Source organism: Apis laboriosa, unplaced genomic scaffold, assembly GCF_014066325.1.
Source record: "Apis laboriosa isolate Shangri-la unplaced genomic scaffold, ASM1406632v1 scaffold69_cov144, whole genome shotgun sequence".
Classification (NCBI taxonomy): domain Eukaryota; kingdom Metazoa; phylum Arthropoda; class Insecta; order Hymenoptera; family Apidae; genus Apis; species Apis laboriosa.
This window is the reverse complement of record NW_025224165.1, coordinates 2,366,117-2,389,793: the sequence shown is the minus strand read 5'-3', so window position 1 is coordinate 2,389,793 and position 23,677 is coordinate 2,366,117. Positions and strand designations below refer to the sequence as shown.

The 23,677-nt window shown below is 28.4% G+C and overlaps 2 protein-coding genes across 2 annotated transcripts in view; both read left to right on the top strand.

Moving 5' to 3' along the window:
• The window catches only part of LOC122719085 (CCR4-NOT transcription complex subunit 6-like), a 291,170-nt gene that overhangs the window by 86,513 nt on the left and 180,980 nt on the right, over positions 1 to 23,677 (top strand). The window lies entirely within an intron of this gene.
• On the top strand, positions 7,266 to 14,152 carry LOC122719082. The gene has a single exon (XM_043944622.1). It carries the CDS (start codon positions 7,688 to 7,690, stop codon positions 9,683 to 9,685), a length of 1,998 nt encoding a protein of 665 aa, XP_043800557.1. The 5' UTR covers positions 7,266 to 7,687; the 3' UTR covers positions 9,686 to 14,152.

Here is a 23,677-nt window from a genome sequence, read left to right as displayed (position 1 = left end):
GATTGGTTAAAACTAGTAATTTGTAAAATATACAAATCTTTTTTTACACATTTATTTCTTTTTTTACACATTTATTTTGCCTTGTGATAATAATATATTTGGTTTTTCTCTTGCATCAAATGGAGAAGGTTTAGAAGTCAATCAAGTTTATTTTTGATGATAGTTCAAGAATCTTTATTATTTTTTTTTAAATTATAATTACTGCGTTATTAGTTGATTCCGAGTTTTGATTCAAAATTGTTTAAATCGTTAAGATCACTTTGCAACTATACTTCTATAAAATATGATTATATGAGCGTTTCATTTACATTACAAATGTTTGATATTTATTAATAAATAATATCAAATATTAATATTTAATATTTATATAATATTAATATTTAATAAATAATAATTTACATAAAATCTTATTGCATATTGACGCTTTGATTGTGAAAATTCAAACAAAATTCAAACAAGATATCTATTTGTTAATAATTAATATATATCTATTTGTTAATAATAATATAGTATGATCATAAATAAAAATTTCAAACAATAAATTCTCTATTCTCTTTAATTATTATTCAATATATTGATAATTCTATAAAGTAAAAATATATTGATAATTCTATAAAGTAAAATTCTATAAATTAAAGCATTCTATAAAGTAAAGAGTAATTCAAATTTTTGAACTTGAATTTGAAATTCCTTGCAAAAATAAATAAATTTAAGATGCGAAGATGTAAAAACTATAATCTTTATGAAAATTGATATACAAAAAAATTTCTCCTGATAATTTATTTTTTAAGTTAGAAGAAATTAATTTTGCACTTGATAAAGAACGAGACAAAGATACAATACAAAAATAGAACCATCTCGTTCTATCATTATCTCAACTCACTTAATTCAAAATTAAATTGCTTATAACTTCATAAATAATTCTTAGTCAGTATTTTTGCAATTTCACTTTTGTCCAAATAACATACATGAAATTTCTATTTTATGCTCTTAAAATATATATAATACATGAATGATTTTATAATTTTGCTATATTATTTACATTATATTAATTTGTATAATATCATTTTGCACGAGTAAAATACGTCATTGTCATATTATTAAATCTTCTTACTTTCTCCAGGAAATGCACAATTCGATAAACAAAGTTTGTTATTTTAATGAAATAGGATTCAGTGTGAAGAAAAAGTAAAATGAATTAATATTTGTTGATCTAAAAAATATAGAAATATTCATAGCTTTTATATAATTTTATTAATGTATGACGTTAATTATATTAGATTCTTGTATATGAAATAATATATTTCATTCACAAATATATAAAATTATTCAAAATATAATGATTAAACGTATTGTCAAATAAAATTTATTGCATGTTGATCTAATGCTTGAAGCTAATGATAATGAATATGAGTTAAATCATAATGTATTGTATCAATTATTTTTTTTTAAAATGATATATTCAAAATTATTATAAATATATTATAAATTATATATAATTATATAAATATATTATAAATTACAGATATTTCAATATCAAATTCAATATTTTTTACATAAATAAAGTTAACATAATGCAAAAAAAATCTGAAAAATTTAAATTGACAAATATGGAGATAAAAAATAAATCTAAAACTTTATTAATATCAAAATTTTAATCGTTAAATAATAACTTTTTTACTTTCAATGGATAAGATTAAATTTGTTAAACTAAATTTTTAATGCTATTAGTTTTAATAAACCGATTAAAAATCTTAGAATTCGATCATTTCATTTGAAATAATTTATTTAACAAAACGAAAAGAATATTGAATTTCATCAGGACGATTATCGATTATGAAATTCTTCGTGATTCCATATTACTAAAACCACATTCCATAAAAGATTCCATAATTATTTACGTAACTTATATAACCATAAACGCCATATTTCGTGAAAAGAATACTGTCGTCAAGTTTCTTGACATATCTCACAATCTTAATCGTAAAACGCTTTAATACTCGCAATAATAGAGATGAATTAACGACTAACTACAATATTCAAATTATCATTGTTCGCTAATCGGTTTCTAAGATTGCATGGAGAATTATCGCCTGCGATCGTGCCTTTTGTATAGATATTTATCACGTTTCATTTGACAACTGCATTTAAGTGCTGATTATTTATATATAGTATATATTTTCCGGTTAATTTATTGTGTTTATTTATAGTGTAATAATGATTATTTTTTTTGAAAACTTCCAATATATTTTGTGTATGATACATGTTGTAACGTTTGTTATAAAAAATAATAAAAAAATATTTTAATGTTTAATTTGATTAAACTTTTGAAAGATGCAAATTTTTTTTAGTTATTTTATGTATTCTGATAATATATGATGAGTAAAATATAAAAATGTAAATTTTAATTTCATAAAAAAAATCATAATTACATTGTAGATTTTTATGCAAGTAAAATATTTAAATATTTAATTAATATATAAAATGTCATGTTATTTAAAATTTTCAAATATATAAGATACATGTACATGTTATTTTATTATGTAAATATTTTTATAACTTGCATTAATTTCTTTATTGATTCTAATAATTTAAATATTTAAGTTAAAAAAGATAATTATATATATAATATATTATAATAATAAAATTGAATTAGAATTCTTTTATTTTATGAAGTTCAAAATTCATTTTTGCAATTTTTAATAATATTAATTTTTAATATTTTACCATCAAAATTTTTATTTAGAAAATGATTAAATTTGTTTATAATATTGTATATATTTAATTATAAAAAAAACTAATATAAGATTAGAAAAGAAAAATATATATATTTATATAAAAACATGAATTTATAAAAATTCTGAATCTAATTATATATTATTTTATAATATCAATTTTATAACACAAATAAATAAAATTAATGCTGTCTTAATTAGTAGACGCATAGTAGACGCGAAATAGTAGACGCATTTTTCCTTTCATAATAAACATAGAGTCACTAGTTTTTTGAGCATCAGTGTTGGGAACAGTCAAATGTCGCTATTCTTTCTATCTCATTCAAGTTTATTGTTTCTTGTTTTTACAGAAGAACGAGATCTTAATTCTAAAAACACTTACCTTTTTTAGCATTAGTAAACGAACAATTCTCGATGTAAATATATTATTAGAACACTCTAGTAAATAATACATTCTAATACATCACAAAATATTTATCCCAAAAACAACTTCAGCATAAATGCATGAAAAAAATAATATAAGTTCGAGGAAATTTTCCAATAAGATTTTAAAGATCGAGGTTCTAATGTTAAAATTTCGAGATTATTTAATTCTATCAATCGAAGAAAATTAATTTTCTGCTAATTGATTAGCAAAAATCAATTCTTTAAGAAATCTAATTGTTCTTTTTTATCATATCGAAAATAATTCATTCAAATTGTAAACCACTTTTTCACATCTTATAAAATATGGGACAGCTAAGAAACATTTGATCGTCGGTAAATCCGAAGCGAGAAACGAAAGCGTTTCGCCATCGCGTGGTATTGGTGAATATATTTCAATGTATCGCTTTCACCGTAAAATCACTCGTTCAGAGACGTACGTATCGACCGAGATTTTCACAACGGTCACGCGGCGCACTTTCACGTAGCGCTTGGCCGTCTACTTCTCTGCTCTCTTTGATATGCGTCATTTCTCTTTCACAAAAACGCCACGTATCGCTGTTTCGAAGGCGTACGTTTCAACTTGGGGGCCGATAATGTCAGGCATGATTAGTTTCTTACACGGAATACCCGTTAGGAAAGTGTGCCAAGACGTCCATGAGTTTCACGACTCGCGTGGCTTATAAAATTATGATAAATTTCATAGGAAGAAGTACATTTATGACGAACCGAGAAAGCTTTCTTTACAAGTTCACGCGTCATCTATACACCTAAGAAATGTATCGTGTTTCATTAAGGCCGGGTATTTTTACTTCGCTCGAATTTCATGTCGAAATTAATTTTTGCTGTCAAAATGTTTTGTTTTAAAATTTTTGTTTGGAAATTTTTGTAGCAAATTTGAATATATTAATATAAACGAGCAAGTCATTAGACAACCAATTAATTTTTTAAAAATTAGAATAAATAATATGAAATAATTAAATTATTAAATTTTTGAGATAAAACTTTTTTTTAAAATATGGAAAAATGTCTTTTTTGTAAAATAGTTTTAATTTATCCAGAACTAATCAGAATTTACTAAAATAAAAATTATATATTTATATTATACAAAATTAGAAATAAATAAGTAAAATAATAATTTATTATCGGAAGTTCATAATGTATGGTAAATATATCAAATATTTATTTTATATTTTGATTAATATTTAATTTTTTTAGCAATTTTTTTAGAAAAAAATGAAGAGAAAGAAAAAGATTATTAATTATTTCTTTATCAATTTTAATGTGAAATAAAATTAAAAACTACTTTCAGATTTAAGAGTGTGAAATTCTTTTTAAAATTGAAAGATAAATCTTCGAATTTAAGAGCATTTAAAAAATTTGAAATCGTCATTAAATTTTTCATTAAACGGACCATTTATTCTAAAATTCTTAAAATTTTCCCCTGATATCGCAAAAGATGATTATACCACGTAATAAGACGAACAATCATTACATGTTACAAACGCGAGATTTCCATCTGACAATTGTCGATCCCAGTATCGTATGATATATTGCATTGACTTTCATCGATATTGATTATCAATCGAAACTAATGAATAAGACATAAATTTGTTTGATATACTCAATATCAAACAATTTATTGCATCGAATACTCGCATGCAAAGTGAAGTTTATTGAAGCACAACAAAGTTTGCCTTGGCTCGCAAAAGAAATTAAAAGATCGTGGTTTGTTTCGTATTGATTTCTTATGAATTACAAATTGCTTGGATACATTTACAGGAATCATGTTGATCAAAGTATCGAAGAATTCAACGAATAAGCATTATTATTTTTACTTTTTCTGAGCATCAAATCAATAATCACTATTTATTATTCACTATTATTCATCGATAAAAGCGTATCTCGGAATTTATTTGCATGATTATTTTGTATGACTAATTAAACATTGTAATTGTATTCATGTAATTAAATTTTTAACATAGTTTTTAACATAGTTTCGTAATTTTCTTAAAAACAATCACATTATAATATCAAATTTCTTTTTGTCCGATTTTTAAAAAATTTAGAAGTTTTTTAAAATTTACAATATTTATATATGCAATATTTTTCGTATAAAATTTCTTAAAATTATTCATTTGATTTGTTTATTTATAGCTCTTTTAATAAAACCTCTCTAAAAGTAGTATTCTTACTATCCGGATATTCATTACAACCTGAATTCCGGTTCGAGAATATAGCTTTTTAATGAATACTCGCTACTCCCTAGATTAAAAAACAGAAGGAATATTCCTATTTTTTCCTCTATCATAAATGGAAAATGAATACATTAAAAATAGAAACATTTTTCTATAATAAACAGAACTAAATACTTTTCTCTAACTATTGATATACATCCGTGTATAAGTTTCAAATATATTTCACAAAAAAGTGAAAAATATACATAGAATTCCCAGAAAATATAATAAACTATATAGCTGCGCTGTTGCTTGGTAATGTGTTAATTTCGTCGCCGTGTTTCTTGGCGTGGAATCTCATGATCGTGCTTTCTACTATTGGCGAACAAGCGTAGCGTTCGCGAGAAGAAGACGATAAGAAGAGAAGGAAAGGAGAGGGACCGAACGTCGCGTTACTTAGCTCTAGATGAGTCGCGAGGAGAATCGTTCTAGAATAGATGGGTCGTATGCGAGGGTTCAACTACGAGTTGAGGTAGCGTGCCGCAGGCGATTGATGACTTGTGACCTACTTTTAAAGGCTTGTGACCTAGATGCGAGGGTGCCATAGTCTAATCTAAGATATCAGACTTCCCTTCTCTCCTTCCTTTTTTACCAACTGACTATTTCCCCTCGTTTTCTATTCCTTTACTCTTTCCAGTCTCGTCGCTGTCCCATCTAAGTAAGTTCACGGATGAGGATTCTTCGGAGAGTTGAGATATAACTCGTGTTCTCGCAGAATCCATGTTTTATCCTTCTTTCTCGTGTTTTTTTTTCCATGTTATTCTTGAAGGAGCCGCCTTTCAGAGCTCTGAGCTTCTAACAGAATTTAAATGTGATAAATCATTTTAAATTACTTTCGATTGTTTTCTTCCGTTGTTTAATGATTATTTATACATAATTTCATAATTTTTATAATCTTTTTTTTTACGATTTTTTCTTTTAGTTTTTCACAATGTGAGAATTTTTATATGAAAATTATATAATATGTATGTTATTTTTTATGTATGTTTATTTATTATGTATGTTCTTTTTATCTATATGTAAATTATATGTAAAGATATCATAACTTAAAAATCGAAATTTGAGAAATATTGCATGAAATAATAAATGCATTTGAAATCAAAATATGTACATTTATACATATATAATTTAATACACTATTTATTTATTAAAAAGCATAAGAATATTGAATATAATATATATTCATAATTTTCTAAGTAATAACGACCATTAATAATTAATACAACAAGAAAAAGATCCTATCTTATCTTTTTTCATAGACGATACATTTAAAATATCATCATATAAATCACTGAATGTAATTGAATTATTTTCCAATTATTTCAAGCTATACGAATTTAAGATGTAAAAATTTGAAAAATCATTAACTTTTATTTTTCTTCAACTTCTTTTAATTTACTTTTATAAAATATAATGACAATATATTACTAGAAATACTCGAATTATCTATCATATCTATCATATATCATAATAAAATGCATGTCAGTCACGAACAATGAAATCGACCGGATGAAATTTGTCGTTACTAGTCGATGCCTTCGAAAAGCTTCCAGCGACTAACGCTAACCACGACGCAACTTACACCTTCCTTACTCAGCTTTCTCCGATACCTTGCTAAATTGTGACAGACTCGTCCACCGGAAGGAACAATGTTATGTGTATATAAGCGGTATTCGCGCATGGTAAAGTTGAACAGTGTGGAGAGGTACATTGTAAAGAAGGTGGTAGCAGGAATAGATGGTGGGGATATATCTGTCGGTGGTGAGCGTGGTACAGGTGGTGGGAGTAGTGACGAGAATAGTGGGGGGAGCTCCACGTCGCAGACCAATTCGAAAGACGGTGTAGGCGCGTTCGGCAGAGCGAGCTTCAGTGTCGTTTCAGCCGCGGTTCTGTACGGTTGTTTGACTTTTGATACTGTATTTCAACTACATAACCGTCGTCTCTGTAATTACCGGTTATTTTCGTCGTCTGGAACACAATCGTTCATATGCTACGCGTATACACAAAAAGTCATCATTTACATTAGCTAAAATTGGCCGAATCAGTGTCCAAGTTTTTTGTTTGTTTGTGAAATCGATATGAAGAAGTTCACCATGACAATGGGCTAAACCGGTGATATTCAGTTCGAGCGTTGAGAACGTTATCCGGATTTGGGTCAATGGAATAACGTGTTAATGTGACGTATTTCATATCGATTGGAATATTTCAATAGTGAGGTGAAGAATTTTGCCGATAATCATAATTGAGAATATAACGGTGTTGGTAACATAAGTGATCGCGGGTTTTTGTAAGATGAGCCCAGCCTCCCAAGGTGGCGTGGAGGTGGAGCGATACATCGGTAGTTGTTTGATATCGTCAACCATTAGACCAGGACCGCATAAACCGATCGTCGGTAGGAAACAGGAACCTGTGATTCGCGGGAAAACGCGAGGCTGTTACGGAAATCAAAATTTTCCGAATGGAACCGAACAATGCCAGGTGCAATATGGGCCTGGTGGTTGGACGGGCGCTCCTTTGATATCGATGACATCCAGTCCACGCAGATGTAATCAAAGATCATCACCGTCGCTTGGGCAACAGCAGCAACAGCCATCATCGTCGCAGCAACTACAACAACCTCAGCAACAGCAACAGCAGGCTTGCGAGCAGCAAGTATCAGCTCATCTACACAAGAATCCACTTTCTAGATTAGCCATTCACACGCAGGGAGCGCCGTTGATTCTAGCCAATCGGTTTCACAATCGCGGCAAGATACATAACAACGGGAACGCTAATGGCATTACTAATACGATTTGTAATAATACAGGCGCGGTTAATAGTTACGTTCACAATAATGTGAATACCCTGACATCGAACTGTACGATGAGCAATACGGTCAGGTGTCCACCATCGCGGCCTCAAAGGCCAATAGAACTTGCGAAGAAGCAACAAACGAATCAGAAATCGTCGGACTGCACGACGACCAAAGACACAACGGGAACAGGAAACATTGCGAATATCGATTCGTTGAGTATCGCGAGCGATGAAAGTTCGGGATCGAATAATTCTGAGAACAGTTTGCCACGTATCATTAAACCTCGAAAGCGCAGGAAGAAAGACAGAAAACCGCCAAACAATGCGGTCACTTCTGCGGAAGTAACAAAACACGAGGAGCAGCAACAACAGTCGAATTCGATTACCGAACAATCGAACGCAACTTCTTTGAAATCATACGTACCAACTTGTTACGAGCAACGTTACGATGTCGCACCGCCTCACCTTAGAAATCACAGAAGGCCACCCATAGCGAGGGAAAGCAGCGTATACGGTTGTAGAGTGCAAACAACTGGCATGTCAGTGCAAGAGATAGACGCGAGGCAAAGGTATCCACATCGGCACGTGGAAGTGAAAGTGTTGGACGACAACAGAAACGTCGTGCCTGCGCAAATGCGTACCGTTCCGCCAAAGGGTTATAGACATAACGGTCATCATCATCACCATAACCACGCCGGTAGTAACAATGTTCCGCGCTATCTGCATGAATATAACGATCTAACGGCGACGACGACGACAACGACGACAACGACGACGACGGCAACGACGACAACGGGTTGTGAAGAGGGCATCAACGAGGAATTAGGGCCGTGTCAGTGCCGGTATTGTGATCCTTCGGCTCTCATATGGGACGTGGATCAGAACTGTTACTCGCCCTTCTTGACCCCGTCACCGTCGACCGAGTTCTGTCCCGGCCACTTTTCTCAGATGCCGCTATTCTTGTCTCGGCCAAGTCTCAGTTGTAAGGAGCAAACTATCGAGAGGCTTTTCAACGGTGATAATTCTCGAACCCATCAAGAAAAGGACAGCACCGGTAGCACCGGTGTTGTGTTAAGGCGCAGCTGGAGCGACCCGACCAGTTATTTCAGCGAAGAAATCAGCACGCCTAGCAAAGATGTTGGCGTGATCGGTGATAGGGGACAGGCAGAGAGTGGGAAACGTCGAACGCTATGGCGCGGTGAATCTATCGGTATACCTGTGAATAACATTGGACTATCCGGTATGGATGTGAATGGTACCGTACAATCGCCTAAAGAGCTTGAAGTTTCTACAGAAATCATCACATCGCCGAACGGTCACAGAGATTTGGAAATCAAATTTTACTCGCCTTCGCCGAATGCACCGATGGCCGAAGAAGAGAAAGGCATGTTCGAGAAAGAAGTGGACGAGGACGAAGAAGATTTCAGCGATATTTGGAGCTATCACGAGTCAAAGCTGCAACAGGATTTCCGCACGTTACTGCAAGCGGAAGAATGAACACGGAACGGAGATTCTCTTTCGATGTGTCTGCTGGTCCGACTTGTATGGTGAAAAGAGAGAACATTCGCGTCTGTCCGTGCTTGAATACAATTCTTCGACAGATTTGTGTGTGCGTTACGCGAGGGGAAGAAAAGCAGTGGCGTGATGAATACACGTCGACATGAGAGAGTGAGCGAGTGAGAAGGACGGAGAGAGAGAGAGAGGGAAAATTGTAAGTGCGAGCGAAAGAAAGGTGGCTCTGGAAATTCAATTAGTTTGTCGATAGAGGGAACAAAGTTGAAACGGACTTGCGTAGACGCGTGCGCGACCGCGTGAGACAGGAATTGGTCGCGTTTAACGATCCGTGTTCCAAAAATCATCGATTCTTTCGCTTCAACGTATCGATGAGGTGTGTAACGTGCGTGTGATTAAATACGACGACATACACTCCCCTTCTTCCATGCCTCTTTCTTCTTCTCCCTTCTCCTTGTCCCTCACAACTTGTCTTCACGATGACGCCCTCGTTGCTAGCACACCTCGGTGATTAACAAGTGTAACTGACGGTAACGAGCAAAACTACGTGTCGAACGATTCTTCTTCCTAACGGTGTACGTTGTATACACGTAGTATACGTGACGTGCGTGCACTCGTGAAGCACGCACGAGAGTAGGTTTAAAGGATTGTACCTTGACGTCGGGAATACACGCGGTCTGCTTATCGATGACAACATACTACTAATAAACGGTGGTTGGCTCGCGTCGTGAAACGAATCGACTTGAACGATAAACTCGGTGTTTGACTATCAACCTAAAGTTCTATACGAGAGAAAGATTTCTCGAAAAATATAGCACGGGCCGATATGTATAAAGATACATTACTAATTAAAGTAATCGTTTTCGGATATCGACATATAATAATTAATTTAAATTGTAGAGTACAAAACATGAAAATATCATTCAAGTCAATTTATTAACATTCTTTTTCTCTCAATTTCTTGAATTATTAATTGATATTTACATTTTCCTTGCTTGTAATTTTTTTTTTATTTTGTTGAATTTTAGAAAAAAATTGTACAAGTCTAACATCTTTCGATACCGTTACTCGATTTAATTTACGATCACGCTATATCTTGGCTCGTGCTATACACGACTGCTTTAGTTTATACACGACTTTTCTATGCACCTTTAATCATTTCCCTTTTCTTTTCATATCTTTCTTTTTCTCTTTCTCCGACTGTTTATCCGATTTTACTGTTTTATTTTCGGTATCGTTCTAACTTTTTCAACGTCACCGTTTACAATGAGATAACGCTTCTCTTCGCCGCCAACCATCGTGAACGGACAAATAGAGGAGATGTGACTGTTTAAATCGTAACGTAGTAATCAAACGACGCAACGATGAATCATACGCCGATCAAAGGAACTCGTATTCTATATTTTTTTACCACAATCACGCGATGCCCGTCTGTATTTGGTTAACTTTACTATATCCTTTTTTTTTAAATCTTTTCATCTTTATTTGAAATTTGTGTTCAACATTATTCAAAAAATTATATTACGAATATTGCAATATTTAAAAATATATTGAAATTTCCGTACTTTGATGCTATTTTCAAGAAAATCTAGAATATTTCTTTTAGTGATTAACAAAATCTGATTAATTATCTTTTATTCGCATAACGACATATAAATTCATAGACGAGAATAAGTTAACTGATTTGAGATTATTTCAAAGCTTGTGCACAATTTATATTTATATAGTTCTAAGCATAAAGTTTTGAGTAAATCATTTCGAATGATCAGATTGCAATATTGATTAAATTTTAGTTGTGTTGACAAATATATGTATCTTTCAATTATACAATATATATTTTATTTCTTTATGATAACACAATTTTCAATAATTTTTGTTATTTTAACAATATTTAATTAAAATTTTGTGATCTTTCTCTCAAAAGTTTTTATATGATCATGTTAATTGGAAATACTTGCGTGTTTCTGAGCTTGAGTTTGTATTTTATTCATAATAAACAGAGAGCAACTCTTTATTTCTTTGCAATACGTTAAAAACTGAAACTGAAAAAATCTGCTTGATCGATATTAGAAAAGAGATAGATCTTTTCCTTTTAGAATCAAAACAATAAAATATGAAAAATTATTTTTAATGCCAATTACAATTTTTATTAAATCAAAATAGAATACAGATTCTGTGAAAGTTTACGTTAAAATTTAATTTTAATCGTTTCGTAATTATTCATCGTTTATTATTTATCAAATGACTTTATTTCTAGCTAGTATTCTTTATAAATTGTTTTTCACGCAGAGATCGATATTATCGAAACGATCACGTAATCAAAAATATGGAACGTGATCTAATTATCAACGGTGATTCAGACATGTAACCTTGAGACTTTTATTTATTACGACAAAAGGATATCGCGCGAATTTTCATGAATTATAAAACGTAAAACAGTAGAGCTAATCAATTAATCATACTTGAGCATTGTATCGATCGAATCGATTATATGGGCATCGCGTGATGATGTCGCGATAAACCGAGCTACGCTTCTCGGTTTACAGCCGAACGATTTCTTGACTTAGGACGAGGCCATTACGGATTCCGCGAACTTTCATCGTTTCGTACATGTGCAGAAACGTGAAGAAAAATGTATGACACGTATACATATTTAACAGACACATACACACAGAGGCAAACATGTCCTACCACCCATCATCTTTTTTTTTTTTTTTTTTTTTTTTTTTTCATTTATATAAGCCTAGATGATAAGGCGATTCACTTAGATTATCACCATTGTCTATATGTGTATAAGAGAAATCGCGTATTAAATCGGTCCGCCTTTTATTTACTACTTAGACCGTTAGGAAATATTAAGACGATGCGGCAATTTCGAAGGCAACGAAAGAGCGAGCCGCGAGAATTACTGACGACTAATTAGGCTTAACGCGCGTGCGTGCTTCGTTTCGAAAAGGTTTAACCAACGAGATGCAAAGTCCTACACGAAGAATCATATTGGCAATATTTCTCTCTTGCTGGCTCTCATCAATACGTAGCAAGTTTTATTGCTAAGTAGCAACAGATAAATATTGATGTTGACACTTGTTAAAGCAGCACTAACCGCGTATCAAATACGAAACAAAAGATAATTGTTGCTGCTTTAATAACATCGTCGTTGATATTTTTCTTCGAGTATAATGTCGTTCGGATGATATCACGTTCGCTCTTGTGTAACCAAAAGCGTGTGTTACCCTATCGTATAGCGTATTTACTAATAAATTTGTGTCGACGTTTCTCTCTTAATTTTTTTTTTTTTTCTCCATTAAAAATATATCATATTTTTCCTTCTTTCTTTCTTTCTTCTTTTTTATATATATATATATCGAGATAGTGCATTATTCGTTGGCAGCGTTTGTCGAAAAACGATCAGATTGCACTTGTAATCCGTCTTTCCGGAAGAAAGGTTTTCACTTGAGAATGCATCGTCATCGCCGTCGCTACGGATACACGTTTATGGAACGAGTTTTCGTAGCTCGATACAGTTCAAAACGATAATACTATTCGCACCCGAAGCTTGTCCATTTATAGTTTTCACGAACGAGAAAATGTTTAATTTATTCGTTATTGAGTTGTTTATTTTTTCTCGTTCTTTTTTTTTTTTTTTTTTTTTTAAAGGAAATCGAGCGAGCAATGGTATGCAAACTTCGTGTTTTGTATTATTAAATGTTTGTAGAATGCAACTGAAATGAAAGTTGGTGAAAATGATTTCAACGTATAGGGATGAAAGAATCAATGGTATGCTTTTTAATCAAACGATCCAGCTCTTTACTAAGAAACGAAGAGATGAAAAATTATATTCGATATTTAGTTCCTTTTGTAAAAATTCGATTGCAATTGAATCAGAATTCAACGAAAAATAAATTTGACTTTAGTTTATATCGATCATATTGAATTTCGATGAATGCTTTTTCTCGGTTTTATTTTGCTTTTTGTGTTTGTTGATTGTGATCATTTATCAATTGTGCTTTTTGCTATCTGATCTTTAAAAAAAATGAGAGAGAAAGAGAGAGAGAGAAAGAGATTTGAAAATTGTCGAAAATGTTTTGAAAGAGATCTCACGTTATTTTATGAATAATATTTCGATATTTTTTTTTACTATCTGTTTTCATGAATGATTATTTTTTCTTTTATTCGATTCTTTTTTTTTTTTTATTTATTTTTTTCACTTTTCATCGTTTTTATTTCTGTTTTTGATACTTCTCCTTCTCTCTCTCTCTCTATGGATGTTTTTATTTTAAACGTTGTTGTTTGACGATACAAGGTATTGTGATAACGAAACGATGATACACTCAATTTTGCTTCGTCGTCCAGACTGATCAACGCCGATCAACCAATGTCGCTATAGTGCTTTACTGCACTAACTCAAATTGTTTGAGAAATTCAATAAAAAATGTCTTTAATTTAATTTTACATATCTCAGAATTTTATTGGTACCCATTGTTTTAATACTCCTTCAAATATTACCATAAAAACACAACACAGATAATAAACAGTAATAAATCTATTTCATAAAATGATTTATGATATTATGTATATTTCTATTATAATTTAATACTTTTTTCATTGCTTATAAATATAATATCTTTGATATTTCAAATTTTTGTGAAAATATTAATCATTTATTTATGTATTTTCTCATTTTATTAAGAACAAGTTTATTAAGCATTTTATATATTAAAGTAAAACAGGATATATGTGTGTAAATATTCATTGAAAATCTCGTTTAAACGAAAAATTGAGATAAATTTTTTGTATTTGTTTTCCCCGCAGTTCGAAGTAACGATCTGATTAATAATTTCCGGAACTCTTGCTTTCTTGGTAATTATCGAGTTCAAGTTTTTATTTTTCGTTAGATCGTGATTAATGATATTAATAATTATTTTCATTTATTCAAATGCACATCTCTTTGATTGCAATAAAAGTAAATTTATTATCCCTGTCTAGGTTAGATTATGCATTAGATACTGTCGACCTCTTTCTTATCTTTCAATTGAGTAATGGCGCCTACGTAGATTGCGTGGGTTGTAAACTGTTATAATTCTACGTTGTAATATATCTACTTCATCTGCATACTTTTCATCGTCTCTTTTACTATTTCTTGAAATTTTTCAAACTTTTTTCGAGAACGTGTGATTTATCCTTTAAAAATAATATTCGTTTGATCTGTGCACATATCGTTGTTTTACAAAAATTACTAAATATGGACAATTAAAAAAGAAAAATAATTTTTCAAGAAATCAATTTCATAATATTTACGATTAGAAAATTATTAATTATTCAATGATTTTACATTAAAAAGAAATATAATATTGTTTATCGAATATAAAAACAATTTTATTTTGAATTATAATAAATATTTTGCTGCCTGATAAGAAATAATATAATTTATTTTCTAGTAATTTAATAATTAATTTTTAAAATCAATTTTTGTACATATTATATATACATATTATAAAATTGCTGATTTTTAAATTGTCATTCTTTTATTAAATCGATTATAGATAAAAATTAAAATCTTTTTTCTGTTTATTTTATTATCATTGCTTGATGAAGTTTTTGTATAATTTTTAATTATTATTACATTTATACATAATATATTATTATTACGTTGTATTTTAATGTTTATTTTATCTTTTGTTAAAAAAATATGATAACACATAAATACATGAGGAAAAATAAGAAAAACAAAGTTAACACTTGTGCTGCACGATTCATTACCTCATAAGTGTCTCCCATTTTTCTTTCAAATTATCTCCTTATCACTTTATCTTCAATTGACATCACACATTACGATATTTGTTACTTAGAAATATCTTTTTTTCGTTTTGTTATAATTATACATCATTTTCTACACAATTACTTCTTGTATATTTGTTTTTTTTTTTTTTTACGAATTTTATCTTTAGAAAAAAATAATTCTTTGAAATATAGGTCAAAGCTAATCAGCTGCCGAACAAATTCAAATCGAGAGAACAGAGTGTCCTTTTGACTTAGAATTAACGTTTGTAATGAGTGATAGTTAATTAACTGATCAACGTATTGTTTGACAGCATAACCTTTCAATTAGCTAATTACTCTGTTTGAGAATTTACGACGATGCGTCTAACAAGAGAACATTGAAGCAAACAATACAATACTAATCTTGAACAGTCTGTGATAAAAATTCTTTTTGTCAGAAACCATGAAAATTTAAAGTTACAACAAAAATTTCTTTTCTTAATTCGTTAAAATTAATTATTCATTTCATATTCAATTAATATTCATTTTGTCTTATTTTTCATTGAAAAAAGAAAATAAAATAGATAAAAGCAAAAAAATTGTAATAATTATTATATAATTATAATTATAATTATATAATTATAATATATAATTATAATTAAATAATTTTTGCTTCTTATAGTTTTGTAATTATATCTTATAATTTTATGATTTTTTTTATCTTTCTATTTTAGCTATATATAAATTTACCTTAAATTAATTATATTTAAAAAAAATATTATTTCATTTTTTTATTTTTTAAAAATATTTTTTCTATTCTTAATTTGTAATATATTTTTCGATGATCGATGTTGTTATGAAAAATAATAAAATTAATATGTTTGCTGATTGGATATGGATTTCACGTTATCGTTATCAAGAATCAACGCTGTAAAAATAAAGAGAAAAAGAATCGTTTAAAAGAATCTGAACACTTGTAATTGGAAGTTATACGATAGTGTGCTTGTTAGTAGAAGAATATTTATTCAGTAATTTTTTTTTTTTCTTGACATTAAATACTTGTACCCTTCTACATATTTGACTTGGTTTTAATTGATATCATATGACATGTTAAACATATGTATTTAATTTTATGTGAAATTTCATATCTTGTTATAATTAGAATTAATAATTTTATTACAAAAAAATTCTTTCAAAATTGTATAAAATTATTTATCAAGAAGATTAAGAGATACGTAATAGTTGAAATTAATTTCTTACGTATTCGAAATTATTAATAAATAATAATTATGTATTAAATTGTTCCAAAAGTTATTTTCATTATTTATATATACAGTTGCGATTTGAAAAATATAATCTTTTTTCATTAATATATGATATTGAATTTTCCTCTGTTTCCAAAATTTATTATATAATAATATTAGAGAATTAACAAATCACAAATTGATTAAATTATATATAATTATATCAGTTAATTCAATAATTTTTCATAAAAGAATGATTCTTTTAAACGATATTAAACCAATATGAATATCTTGTAAATAAGTCAGTCATTTTAGAATAGTGAAAGTTCCAAGGAGATGAAACACTAGACCACTCAGATATAAGATAAATAAAAATTTATAAATAATAAAATATTATATCGAAATATATGAATATGATTCTCCTTGATCACTATTCTAAAAAAAATAAAATCGAAAATATCATAATAAAAAAAAATATAAGATATTTATAAAATATTATAGCGAAAAAAATATAAAAATATCTCTCTCTATTAGTAAAAAAAACTTTTGGAACAATTTATATATAATTCGTTAATTTATCAGAAAATTTAAAAAGAATTTTCATTTTAAATATACGTATTTCAGCTTCGAAATGTGTATGCGTCTATGTGTTTATCATACATGACAGGCTCGTTAATTGCGAAAATATAAATGTCTGGTAGACGAGGAACAGCGCGAAAGAAAGGATAAAAGGAAATGATATCTAACTTTTTTCCCTGAGACATTTTGCCGTTGAGTAAAAGTTGCGGTACGAGCGGGACCGGAAACGCGTGCGTTTAACGTACTACAGCGATTAATCTTCACGTTTGTTGAAGCGGAGAGAGGCGATTAAACTGGCAGATAATCCTCTGTAATGGCTCCCTTTCCGTTCTAACGATGGGGTATGTGCTTTCTGCCGACGAGTTATTCCTTATCTTTAAAGTAATGTACACTTTTATCCTTCTATTTGATCTATTCTATCCTTCTATTTGAATTACTTAATATATATATTACGCGCAATTACTTGTAAAAAAAAAATCATTTCCCTTCATTTTCAATTTCTTAGGATTTTCAATTTTCTTGTTCACAATTTTCTTGTATTTGAATGTTAACAAATGCCGCGTAATTTTGGAAATGAAAGGTTTTGTAATAAATTCTACTGTCATTAATCTCTTGGATTTTTTTTTTTTTTTTATTTTTTTTAATTACGGAAATATTTCTTCCGTTATTATATTTGAATATCAAGGTGATCCGGTATTAAAATAATTAATAAATATTAATTTAATTTACCATATTTGAATGGATATTTTTGTAATAAATCTTGATTCAAAAAACTTTAATCTAAAGTAAATAAAAGAAAAATGTTAAAAAAAAGTGGAAAAATATGAATAATTATTTATAAAAAGATTTTAAATAATCTTCGATTTTTATAATAATTTTTAATATAATTTCATCATATTAAGTAATATTGTGAAGATTTTATTTGACAATCGTTGTTCATTAAGTAGTTATTAACAAAAACGTTTTTACGAAATAGTTTAAAATAGTTTTAATCAGGGTTATCGTATAATTACACAGATAATTAATGACTGATTGTTTTACGATGATCAAATTAAGAAAACTAATCCAATGTAAGCTATTAAGTTGGCTGACTTTGAATGAAATGAATTTTCATTTAATTTTGATATGATTGAAATTAATCTGATAAATTAATCGAATTGAAATTATCAAATTGAATGATGAAAAATTGATTTAATTTTTGTGATTGTATGGTTTACATTGGATTTGAATTAGATTAAATTAGATTAATAATTTTTTAATAATGATCTAATCTAATCTAATATAAACCAATTTAAAAAACTCAACTAAATTATTTTTATTAATTACTTTTTAATAAACAGTCATTGTCAAGTAAAATCACAATGCTATTCAATGCGATGACTTCGATATTAAAAAAATCATTGGGAGAAGGGTTTTTTTGTAAATATTTACCAAAACATGAAGCAAAAATGAAAAATTTGCAAATACAAGATTGAAAAAGCGATTATAAAAAAGATTTTTTTGCGTGTTAATACAGTGAAGTTCGTAACAACATACAGTGACTCATAACCGGACGAAATCGGTGCGAACGAAAGTGAAAAGTTTCGAGAGAGATAGTTTCGTAACGAAGAAAAACGTATTTTAAATTATGACTAATAGTAGTGAGGACTATCAATTGTACGGAGTTGATGCGATCGTTTTGCGAGCGTAATGTATTGGATCATAGATTTTATAACGGTATAGATATCTGTGATAGTAAATAATTATGATTGTAGAAAATGCAAAGACATGGGACGTGTACAATCGTAAAGTGACAAATCGAATAAGCGTATTTTGTGCTGAAAGTAATTTTACAAAATATTTTTTTTTCTTCTTTTGTCCATACAAATGAAAAAATAAATACTTATTAAAAATAAAAAAAAGATCATACCTGTGCGTTCTCTTTCAAGAGAAACAAATGTCGAATAATTTTTAGTTTCACAAAATTTTTTTACTTTTTTTTTATTTCCAACTTGTTTTTTTTTCAATTTTTTTTTTATAACGATGTTTGAAGAATATATGAGAAAAATTTGATAATTAATAAAAGTTTTTGTTATTAAGAGGGATCGATTTAATAAAAATTAGAGAAAATGTGACTTATCATAAATCTTCTTTTTATTATAAAAGTTTCCAAGGAATTTGGCGAAAGAAGGAAAAGTAATCAAGAATATCCAATTCATCTTCATTTTCGTCGAATCCCTTTTCAAGGAAATTATTATTAAAAAAATATATTCTTCTATAATTTCTTAAAATTATTATTATATCTTTGTTCAATTTTTTTATTTCTTCGTTATTTTAACAAGATCCTATTTTATTAAGATTTCTTCGAAAGATTGTTCCATAAAGGAAATGTTTCTTCGAAACGGAATGAAAGAGAACGCCAGGGGTGCGTGGAAGAAATAAACATGAACGGCCACGGACGAATTCATCGGAGACTTCGATCGATGGCCCGATGTGATCGATTTGAATTTGCGATATTGAAACAGATATGCGCACACTGGTTTTATAATATCTGTTTTCGTTGATGAAACTATTGAAATAATTGAAATTTTGCATTCGTGTTTTTTACTTGTTTCACGATTAGATTCTTCTCTCGATCAATATAAATTGTGAAACGTATACCAAAATAAAACGTACTGTTTATAAATAACGATTATTTCTTTCTATACCTGGTATCTTCAGCGAATCGAATTAAAATATAAATATAAATAAGGAAAAGAATAAACAATAATTTTTATTCATTAGATAAATGCGAAAGTTGTAAGTCTTTTTAGATATTAAAGATAGATTTTAAAGTTTTTATTTTAATAATAAACGGTATGTTATAATAATATGGATTATAATAAATCAAAAAAAAAAAAAAAAAACTATGCTGATTCTAATTTTTAAAATCGGTTTCATGCAATTCCATTTATAATTCTGTTTTCATAAAATTTCGTAAAATGTTAATAATAATAAAAAAACAATTTGATAATTCTTAAAAAATTTATTTTGTGACATATTATTATATTAATTTTTAAAAGGATTAATGGATTTCGTTATAAGTGAATAGATTGTCATTTTACAAAAAATAATTTATGTACATTTTGAATTATACATATTGAATCTTTAATCGTTTTTGTTATTATAATAGCAGTTGAATTCATTTACTATAAAAAAAACATTCGACTTTTATTCAAAATAATATAATTTTTTTAAAGCTTTCAAAGACTGGAAGACTTTCTCTCGCCCGTTTAAATTATTTCGTGGAGCGAAAAATAAATCATAATCCGATGGAAGTGAATGTGAGAGACACATTAAAATATTTCAATTTATTTTATAAAACTTATTTTATGCCGTTATAAAAGTGTGTAATTCGGCATAAAATCATGAGATTTAACAAAATTTTATTTCTTAGATATTTGTGACTTTTCTTTTGAAACTCTTTTCCAATTATTAAAAATACTTTACATAATCAGATAATATAATTTAAGCAAAAGGAAATTTTAATCTTTGCAGGATACGATTATAAATATTACACAAAATATAATTATTCCTCTAATGGTCCTTTTAGTATCACTAAGGTACTCTTTTTTTTATTAAATTATTATACATAAATTCGTTGCAAAAATATAAAACTTTCGTTGAAACATTTGATTCAATAAATATCTTTGAAATTTTTTTTGCAGAATGCAAATAAGCGAAAGATACGTATCAAATGAATGGAAAAAAATTACACGCTATTGCAGGCTTAAATTGCACGATTCATTTTTATAATCCAGTAGAACGGAATGATTATTAAATAACTATGCCATTTTTATATTCATTTTTATTCATTCATTTAAAACTGGGTAATTTGGGGCAATCCTATTTTCAGATTGTTATTTTTTTTTTCTCTTCGCCAATATTACCATATTCCTTGCCAACGATTCGTTAAAATCTTCGTTTGAATCAACAATCTGATAATATCAACTTAAATTATTGCATCATCATTAAGCAGGCTGTACACCCATTATTCCTGTATCGCGCATCGCATTACTTTCCCATTTTCCGTCTACTGACATAATTGTGTAATAAATAGTATGCAGAGAAACATGAATAATTTTATCATAATGCATTCGTTTCGTTTGTTTGTTTCACTAAACTTTGCATACATATGTTGTAACGTGACATAATGCGTGGATGAAAATTACTTATAATGTATTGTATTTTTAAATTTGGTCAAATTTATTCGTTGTTCGAGTTTTGGATGATACCTCAATCCGGAGATAGATAGATAAGAATTTAATTTTTTTAAATTTAAGAATGATGAATGAATTGCATGAAAAAAAAAATTGGAATTATTTTATCATCTGTTTCATTTGCAAATTTTTACTATATTATTTATAGATGAAATGAGATATATTCGTTAATAATTGATAAAGAAGAATTTTTCTCTTAATAAAATAGTTGTTAAACGGATTAATATGTGAATAGATATATTTTGTCATTTTTTTCATTTCTGAAATTTTTTTTCAATGAATTCTTTGAGCTTTGATATGAATTTTATTTAATAATCTTTTAAAATTCTTGAACATTATTAAAATTTATATAACAATAGTTAATATTTATAGAAATTTCATCGATTTATATATTTAAAAAGTTAAAATTAATTTTGAACAAAATATAAAATCAAATCTAAATATTTAAAGTTTTTCTTTACCTTGTATTCTGTACTTATATTATACAGTTATATTTGAAGAAAAAAAAAGAAATATTGAAATTTTAAAAGTCCATTTTTTAAAAAAAAAGTTTATATACATAGAATTTTGAAATGTATGGAGAATGATATCAAAAGTATTGACCACGTCGTAGTTTTCTATCGAATAATTTGAAAATTGATATTCATGGTGAGCCGAAATTATTTAAAAATGTATTGCCTTAGTGCTTGCCGACAATTCGGCAATGTTTTTAATCTAAGAACGCGGTTTCCGTTTAAGAGAGCGGCTTGGCTTTGATGTCTAACATCCTTATTCGTCGGTTTCTTTCATCATTATCTTAATATATTCGTGGAACATATTTTGAGAATTGATTCTAAAAGTCAAAACAAACATAAAAGTTGGTATACAAAAATATCAGTTGAGGCTTATTTACTTAGTTATAAATAAAATAAATTTGCGTTAGATAAAGTGAAACAGAAATAGTGCGAGACAATGGTATGATAAAGATAGAGTAATCTCACTCTTCATCATGTTTTGTCTAAAGCAAATTTCAATTGTTTACAAATAAATCTTAATCATAATTTTTATATACCAATTTTTATATCAATACATATACGTATAATCTCGATATTTATGTTTCATATTAATTATAAATAATATTTTCAAAAGTCTTCTCTAATATATTTTTATTATCTTGGAATAATCTTCAAATATATTCGTGATATACAATACAATACGTATACAAAATATATATCGCATTGCACGAAGGTTACCTATGATCTAAATGAGTCTAATTACATGTCGTTTTATAATTTTGTTTTACATTGTTCTTTGCCAACGTATCGATGTTTACTTAAACGTATATGTGCATGTATTTCACGAATTACGAATCGGCCTTCAATTTATTTGCATTTGAAAGAACGTAACAATTTGTAATTTACGTACATAACCTTGCTACATCGTTTATTTCCCCGGCTGAATGTGTCGAACGAAGAAATATCGTCGGCTATTTCTCATCGATCCTCTTATTGTATCCTATTTAACGAAAATTACAGTAGCAATAGTTTTTGTTCGGAATAACACGAAAGTCGGTTGGCTCGTTCAAGTACGACCATCGTCAGCCCTGAACACGAGCAAAAAAAGTAATGAGTACTAGTAATGAGTACCAATTACTATAAGAGCGATAATGTACGCTACTCGCTCGAATGGATCTTAATGCGTTAACAGCGTTAAAAGAAAATATTCGAGTATCGTAAAACTATTGTCGAATGTTATTTTTGTTTAAGTTTAGGATGGAATTATGTTTCATTAAATGGATACATTTTATTAAATTTGACATTTATATTTCGTTTTGAAATTTTACGATTTTTCCTTTGTCTTTTTCAATTGTGAAAAAAAATTTGAAAAATATATTCGTGGAACATATTTAATATTTTAAATATTAGTTAGTTTCAAGTGTGAAATGACGCGTATTATACATGACATAACAATATAAAATGATTTCAGTGATTTAATATTTATTTATTATAATATTATTTATTTATTATTTATAATAATTTATTTATTATTAAGGGCATGATTTTTAACATCTTTCTTACATATACAATTATATATATATAATTCATGGATAGTCTTAAATATTCATAAAAACTTTTGATATTATTTATTGAATTCTATTTATATATTCGTGACAATAT

Coding starts and splice junctions, on each gene's coding strand:
- LOC122719082 (XM_043944622.1), top strand. CDS start 7,688: ATGAGCCCAGCCTCCCAAGGTGGCGTGGAGGTGGAGCGATACATCGGT.